The following is an 8,529-nucleotide window of genomic DNA, read 5'->3' on the forward strand; positions in this document are numbered from 1 at the left end:
TAACCTGCAAACCAGATGCTCCTGTCCAGGTTGAGTGAACCCTTCTGGCTGCTTCATGTAAATCTGCTCCTCCAAATCACCATGCAAGAAAGCAGTTTTAACATCCATCTGCTCCAAATGCAAATCCCAAATTGCTACTAATGCAAGCACTGCCCTGATTGAAATATGTCTGACCACAGGAGAAAATATTTCTTCATAATTTATCCCCTTCTGCTGCGAAAATCCCTTGCAAAAATAAAAGGAATTGCAAGTAGAATTTTACCTCAATTACTTGTTTTATTTCTTATTCTTGCACATCTACACAATCCCGATCTCCTATTTAAATCATTCAATTTATAATTTTTTTATAATTTTTTTCAACTTTCAATTTTTACATTACTAAGTAAATTTTAATATTAGTAGTCAGTAAACATTAAATTGAAATAGACTTATCAGAAATTACAAAAAAACCTAAACTGTTTAACCTTCTTGATTTCAGTTCACTGGTTCCGTCTCCTTCCCGAACACGAGCCGTCGCGTGCTTGTCTCCTCTCATTTAGTTCTCTTTTGCACAATGTATACGACACCGTACATGAAGGTGATCAAATGTAACACTCAGTTTACAACAATTTGTCAATTAGAACAAAGTGTTTTGTATACTAAAAAAGGAAATGAATCGTCAGGACGTACAATTTAAATAGAGACAAAAGGAGGAAGAAAGAAGAAGCAGACAAAGAGCGAGAATACTCGCCTTCATGGAGCGAGCAGAAGGCGACGACGTTAATGATCATCTAACAAAGAAGACGATGTGTTAGGGCTCGATGAGGGTGGCAAAGCTTGAGATTGAATCTGAAGGAGTCGTCGAGCAAAGCAGACGAGAAGGGTGAACTGCTGGGCTATGTTGATGCACGAGCAGGAAAAGGAGGAAGGGACAAGCTTCACACAGAGAAGAAGCTTCGAACAAGAGAGCTGATCCCAAAGGCCTATTTGAGCTTGGTAAGATTAAGGTATTTTTATTTAAGTTAATTTTTAGAATTTAATGTAAATATTATTTAATTAATAGTTATGTATATATTTTATAATACGCAAATGATATAGAAATGAAAGATATATAATTAATCATTTAATTCACTACTGTAGATTTTTTTTCTACCGAAAAAAACTGATATAACATACAAGGAATCTTCTGAACTCAATGTGAGTACTTTTACTTCTAAATTATGACAATAAATTTATATTTCTTCTAAATTAGTCGCATTAGAATAATATTAGTTAGCATAACTTAATACTCCTATTATTTAAATTGATAATCTATAAATGCATGCCAAAGATTTGCATATACTTATTTATTACATATACATATTATATAAGAAAGATTTTAAATGTAATTAAAATGCAAATGAAATAATTCATATTATGTTTGCATGTGCATGTTTGGCTATGATAGAGTTCACTCCTTCATAGAACTAACTAAAGAATGATAAGATAACTGTGCACGTAATTGAAAAAAAATAGTAATATTAATGTGTCTTAATTATTACAATTTTAGATGGTATTCCTGTGATATTAAAATTAAATAGTATGATAAAATAAGTTTTGAAATATCTTGATTGATCATATTCATAAACATAAATTGTCAAATGCTCTTATATTGATTTATTAAAAGTTTAACTTGTATGCATATTATTTTCTTTTTCGTTGTGTTACTATAGTTTAGAAGTATGAGAATTCATTAGTTTTGGTTAGCTCATTATGTTTTACATTAACATTTCTGGCTAAAATATTGTGTAAAGATAATAATATAGGAAATTATTTATAAAAGATGCGCACACCTAGGAATAAGATTAATTTAACTGCATTATTTATTTTCTTTTTTATAGTGACATTTTTATTTATGTTTAGATGATTAAATATTAGTTATAAAAATGAAAAAAAAAACTTTGATTACCATTGTCCAACCGTCTGTTCAAATCTTGAAAAATTCCAAGTCCCCGATCAAATCGTGACAAAAGTGGTATCAAAGATAAAATTTTGAATTAAGTAATGCAATCTTGATGAAAGAGTCAATAAAATAATTACAATGAAATTAATCATAAAAAATTAAAAATTTAAGTTAACACTAATTAAGTAATTATTTTAATTCAGACAAATGCAAAATTATAGAAGAGGATAATGTGGTTGGAAATGAAGAAGTACTACCTGCCATTATTGTGAACATGAATACCTGATCCTGATGATAGCGGTGATGACAGTTGATTCAAGAGTTCAAATCATAGCATAATGAAAGTGATACAGTTGATATTGATAAGTATTTGAAGATATTTTAATATTTGTGTTCACCTTTATTTAATGGAACTGAAGATCTGATTGAAGCAGAGAATTGACTGATGTGAATGGAGAAGATATTAGACAACATGGCATGTCCAGATGAAAGAAGAGCACCATTAGTTAATTTGTGCTTGATGGAAAAGTAGAAATGTGGTTGTGTGGGCCGCATCAGGACAAGTTAGGGGACATATCCAACGTGATGGTAAGTTGGGAGGATTTTATTGAACTTTTCAGAGAGTGGTTTGTACCATTATCCGCTCGGAAACAGATGCAATACATATTTCATTAGGTTGGTGCATGGAGAGAAGACAGTCATGCAATATGAACCTGAGCTCACTACACTTTCAAAATATGCACTGAGGTTGATCGCCACTACAAAGAAGTGTTACAAGTGTCTTTCCGGATTAAAGAATAAGATCAGACGACAATTAGTCACTTTTCTGCAACAAACTTTCTGCAAAAAAATTTCTCTGCAAAAATCCTTAGAATTTTTTTTTTCTTTTGAAATTGAAAACTTCGAGCAAAGTAAAAAATTTTCTTTCCGCCTCCAAGAAAAAAAATAAATATTCACTTTATTTCCTCTCCGTATCCGGCAAGGAAAACCTTAATTAAATTTACTTAATTTAATTTAAATCAATTTAATTAAAAATGACTCTTTTAATTAAGTAAATTTAAAAAAGAAAACTTTCCTTTACTCCAAAAAAGGCAGGGAATAGCTTCCTTTCCAGCTCCGCTCCTTTCCTTCTGCCCCCGCGCGATCTTCTTGAACCTGACCGCACCTTCCCCGCCGAAATTTCCGCCAAAAGCCTTCTGCCTCCCGCGAGCCTCCGCCGTGAGCTTCGACGCCTCCGGCGAAATTTTCCTTCGGAGCGCCGACGAAAATCGGAACCCAAGAGCCGATCCGCCGAAAAACCTTCTCCGCCGAAGCCGAAATTTCCGCGATCCGCGATTCCTTCTCCCGAGCCGCTTCTTTCGTCGAACAGCCTTCCGAACAACACCGCGAACTGCCGAACAACGGATCGCGATCCTGCCCGAACTTCGTTCTCCTGCACCCGATCCAAAGCCCTTCACACGAAACCTCTGCGGCCGAGTTGTCCTTCGTGCGAAGATCTGGAACCTGCGCCTTCGTCGTGCAAGATTTGTCGCCCTGCGCCGATGAAAATTTTCTTCCCTGCCCTCGAACCAGTCTCTGATACCACTTGTTGAGAAAATTAGGGCGAGGAAAAATAAGAACGACACAAATCCAGAAGAACACAGAGATTTAATGAGGTTCGGCAAAGATGCCTACGTCCTCGGGAGCAGAGCGGCGAGTTCCTTTCAATATTCAGAAAAGAGTTTACAGAAATTAGGAATACCTCCTGTGGTTACTAACAGACCTATTTATAACCCCAGGAGTAAACCTTAGGCACAATATGTAATTACAACTATACCCCTGTACCAAACCGCGGGGCTTTGCCCCCGCACCCCAACCCACGTAACTTCCCAATTTGGACAGATTATTCCGCTCCGCTCCGCTTCGATCCAGCATCTGTCCCGATATGATATATGAGTCATATATGAATCATACCATAACAACACCCTAGTGCCAATCGACAATATATAAACTAATTTTAGTGCCATGACACCCTAGTGTCAATCGACAATATATAAACTAATTTTAGTGCCATGATGCTCTTGAGCTCAAATATGGTGCTGAAACTCCATGCTTTGGGGTTTCATCACAATTTTTCTCTCAAAAATTGTAGCACTGGGAAGATTGCGCCTCAACATTGTTTATACCAAACCCATCCCGACACTCACAGCAGAGCTGATTGGTGAAATTGAGGGCTTTGAGATGATAGTTGTGGCCCCAATTATGCTCTACATAATAACATCACTAACACTGTTAATCATGCTTTTCAAGCCGACGTCATCAGGGATGTTAAACTAAAGATAAATGTAGCGGCAGGTCTGCGCAATTAGAAAAATTTAAATGTGATATTGGTAAATACAAATTTTTTTGGGCATTAGATATGTAAAATAAATCGTTTGCACATACAATATACATAGATGCAATCAAATGTCACTTTTTTTACATGATGTTGACAATATACTGATTCAAATGATACAAAAAACATCTCTCTGTCCACTCTTCTACCAGTCTTCAATCAACAATGGTGTTTGGAACAATATGAACATAGATTATGCTGCAAATGCATTACATACATTTGATGGTTTAAAAAAGCATTTCTCTTCCCCTGCGCTCATTTGTCTCATCTTCAAGCTGCTTCCCACGCGGGATCTCTGCAACAAGTTTCAAACAAAGAACAATCGATTTTGTTGCAAAAAATGTCTATCTTGGCCCCGATACCTCCTGCGAGGTCATGTAAGAGTAGGAGACAGCAGAGCTGCTGCTTGTAGTACCAGTGACCTGCTCTCCGGTGGTGGTGCTGCTGCCGCCGTAATCAACAAACCCCCTTCCATATAGCCGAAGAAAATTGAGAGCCTCCGGCCGTGGCTGAGTCACCTCCATCGCCCCCTCGAGCATTGCTGCCACACTGGCCATGGTTGGCCGCAGCCCAGGATCTTCATGCAGACAACACAATGCCACCTTTACTGCTAGCCTCACATCCTCCTCCCTCACCCTCCCCTCCAGCCTACGATCCGCAAGTTCCAAATATCTTCCCCTCTCGTGCATCTCCAATGCGGCCATCGGAAAATACCCCACCTCTCCAATCCCAGATCCGCCACTCGACGACCCACCGCCGCCTCCGCCGCTAGATTCAACAGTCCTGTTCTTCCGACCACGAATGATTTCTAGCAGTACCATTCCATAGCTGTAGACGTCTGTCCGGTCGGAGATTGACGAATTGGTGAGCCACTCCGGTGCCAGGTATCCCCTTGTCCCCCTCATCGTCGTGAAGAAACTGGACTGCTCCGGACTGATGAGCTTTGCAAGACCAAAGTCGGAGATTTTAACGCCGCCGCCGTCGTGGAGGAGTATGTTCTCCGGCTTTACGTCACAGTGAATGATCTTTTGATCACAGCCGAAGTGGAGGTAGGCAAGCCCTCGTGCCGCTCCGATGGCAATGTCCATCCGTTCCTGCCACTCCAGCACAGGACCAGCGGCGCCAAATAGGGGGCGCTCGAGGGATCCACGATTCATGTACTCGTATACCAGCATCCGGCGGCGGCCCTCGGTGCAGAATCCGCGGAGGCGAACCAGGTTCACGTGGTGGATGTTGCCGATGACGGCGATCTCCGTACAGAACTCCTTCTTGCCGTGAACTCCGCCTCCGAGAGCAGCGCTGATCCGTTTCACGGCTACAAAACTTTTATCGGGAAGTTGTCCCTTAAAAACCTCGCCGAAACCGCCGGAACCGATCTTGACGCTGAAGTTATCGGTGGCGGAAGCGAGGTCGGAGTAGGTGAATCGGGTTGGCAGGCCCGGGATGGAGATCTCATCGGAATCGGAATTGGAGTCGTCGCCGGTGAATCCGTGTTCGTCGCCTGGGGATGGCCATGCGGGATTCCGGCCGAGGTAGATATCTTTCATATTAGAGGGTTTTGAGGACGATGAGGTTCGGGATCTTCTCTTTCCGCTATGGTGTCGGCGACGGCGGCGATGCCATTGGGTTCCGGCGAAGATCAGGACGATGATAAGAAGGAATACTGCGATGGAAGGTAAGAGAATCGGGAGAAGATTGGAGGAGGAAGAGCCTCTGCTTGAAACCGATGGTGTTTGAGGGGTTTCCAGTACCTTGATGTATCCGACTCCGGTGTCCGAAACTCCATCGTTGGTGTTGCTAACGAGGGAACCGATCTGTTTCTTAACCAGAAAGCAGGACTGTGATGATGCCGAGTAGAAAAACCCTAGGCAAGTACAATTCCCGCTGCAAAAATCACGGCAGGAAGCGAAATCCCTTCCCGAGCTCACCGGACTCGCGAATTTGTTCGGGATGTACCCGACTCCGCCTCCCAAGCTCCGATAACTTTCCTGGCTCTTGTTTCTGCTGGTGCACCCCGATGGAGAGAAGACGGTGGAGCCATCGCTCGGCGCGCAACCGCCGTTATGCGATGCGGTGAACGAAGCAGGGCAATTGCAGGTGGCAGCCTGGTTCTGCACGGTGCAGACATCGAGCTGTTTGCAGGACGATGGAAGATCGCATAAGCCGCTCGGCGCAACGAGCGCTTGATCCAGTGCGGAACCCGTGCCGGAGTAACCCTTGATGATGAACTGACCGTTGGACTCCAATTTCAAAATGCGTAGCTTTGTCGGAGGGAGACTAACCTCGAACACAACAGTCCCGGCGGAGGAGAACAGGTAAAGCCCGGACTCGTTCGCCGCCATGTAAGCAACCTGGGAGTTGAGGTCCTTAAAAAAGCGGATATCGGAAGATAAACGCCAGAACTGTTGAGCGTCGCCGATCGACCAGAGAAGTACAGCATCGCTGTCAGTAACCATGAGGCGGTAATCATCGCCGGGAGTTGAGAGGTAGCTTCCAGACGGAAGGCGCTGGGATGATAGAAGCGTGTCGGTGGGATAAGCGAAGGATTGCCACATAGAGACGTTGGCTGCATCGAGGACGATGAGATTCCCTGAATCGAGGAGACAAGCGGCGTTTGCTGGACGAGGGAGCTTCGGGGTGGCCCAGAGAACGGTACCGTCTGGCAAGGAGATGGAGAATCCGGTGGCGTTGAAGGAGAGCTCGGCAGTGTACGGCGCGGGCTTCGCGGCGTTCGCCGACCAGACGACGGCGGAGGTCGGAGAGTGTACGATGGAGAAGACGAAGGGGGATTGCGGAGCTTGGGAGGAGAGTGTGCCGTAGAAGGTGGAGGTGTTGGAGTAGAAAAAGATTCCGCCTTTCTCAAGGTAGTTCACACTCGAGGCTGAGAAATTGGGGTAGAGGAATTCGGTGAAGACAGGGGCGGCTGCTGCGCGGCGGCGGAGGAGGAGGAGGAAGAAGATGAAGAAAAGGAGGCAACGCAGAGTGGGGGCCATGTGGGGATTTGGATTCTAGGCTCAGAAGCCATCGGGATATTCAGGTGGGCGGTGGAAGGACGCCATGAGGATAGCTGGGAGAGACGAAAGTAGGCTCGAAATCGCAAATCCGTAGTTTTCTTCGCATAGCTCGAAACTAATTAATTATTCAACTCCAAATTAATATCATATTTTACTCTAATTATATATTTTTTTTCTTTTATTTAAAATTTTTTAAATCTGTCAATTGCTTAACCAAACATAACTTCATATATATATTTTTTTCTGAAATTATACTTTAACTCTAATTGTTAAAGCTCGAGGATTACATAATTTTTCTAAAAAAAAATTTATGAGAAACAAACACGTGAATTTAATAGTTTAATTAAATTTGATGTGAAAATAAAATTAAAATAAATAAATTGTTATTAAATAGAATCAGCTCAACCTCCAGAGATTGGAGGCGACCGAGTCTCAACGGTACAGAGGGGGAGGCAACAAGTCATTGAATGCGGAGAGGAGAAAGAGGTGGCAGAGGGGAGGAGATAGGAACTGAGTTCACATGGGGATTGCCTCTAATGTTCTTGTTTGGTGTGTGATTTGGATCATTGAATAATATAATGAATAGTCCTGCCATTGCAATTACTGCGCACGCTTTTTTTAGTCCAAACTGGGACAGGCTCTTATTAATATAATTGGATGATTTAATTGTGGTGTGAATTGAGTGTCTAGAATGATAAGATGAGATGATGGTTGTGTGTTTTGTCAGCTGTGCCGTTAAATTATATTAAATCATCCAACCGTACACGCGGAAGATATTTCTTGGCAAGGAGATGGTTGTGTGTTTTGTCAGCTGTGCCGTTAAATTTGATGCGTAATTAATAGTTGAATTGATTTCCGGGTATCGTTTTTATTGGAAGATATTATGATAAATATTTAAATTTTAAATTTTTTTAAGAGATAATTATAATAAATATATACATCTTGTTAAATAATATAACAAAAAAAAAATTCGAATAGATATGAATTCAAATTAAAATTTTGCAATTTATGAATTACATTATGAGTGGATTTGAGATGCTTGGCGGTAATTATATATATATATATATATTCAGAAAAATAGGTAAAGCTTTCTAACAATCACTATATTTATGGTTCAGATTAAATAAAATACCTTCCCTCTATAAAATTATACAAAACAACAAGAAAGTAGTTTCTCAAATTAAACTGTCATGACAACTTTAAACAGAAAACAAACATAA

General features: G+C 41.4%; 1 protein-coding gene across 1 annotated transcript; it reads right to left on the reverse strand.

Annotated features, from left to right (window-relative positions):
- Positions 1–4,630: 4,630 nt before the first annotated feature.
- LOC110021292 (G-type lectin S-receptor-like serine/threonine-protein kinase At5g35370) lies at positions 4,631–7,437 on the reverse strand. Its single transcript, XM_020719731.1, has one exon. It carries the CDS (start codon positions 7,286–7,288, stop codon positions 4,640–4,642), a length of 2,649 nt encoding a protein of 882 aa, XP_020575390.1. The 5' UTR covers positions 7,289–7,437; the 3' UTR covers positions 4,631–4,639.
- Positions 7,438–8,529: the final 1,092 nt, after the last annotated feature.

The sequence above is a fragment of the Phalaenopsis equestris genome, unplaced genomic scaffold (assembly GCF_001263595.1).
Source record: "Phalaenopsis equestris unplaced genomic scaffold, ASM126359v1 Scaffold000130, whole genome shotgun sequence".
Classification (NCBI taxonomy): domain Eukaryota; kingdom Viridiplantae; phylum Streptophyta; class Magnoliopsida; order Asparagales; family Orchidaceae; genus Phalaenopsis; species Phalaenopsis equestris.

Bases quoted from the DNA above. Each gene is read 5' to 3' on its own strand.
- LOC110021292 (XM_020719731.1), bottom strand. From the start codon at position 7,288: ATGGCCCCCACTCTGCGTTGCCTCCTTTTCTTCATCTTCTTCCTCCTC.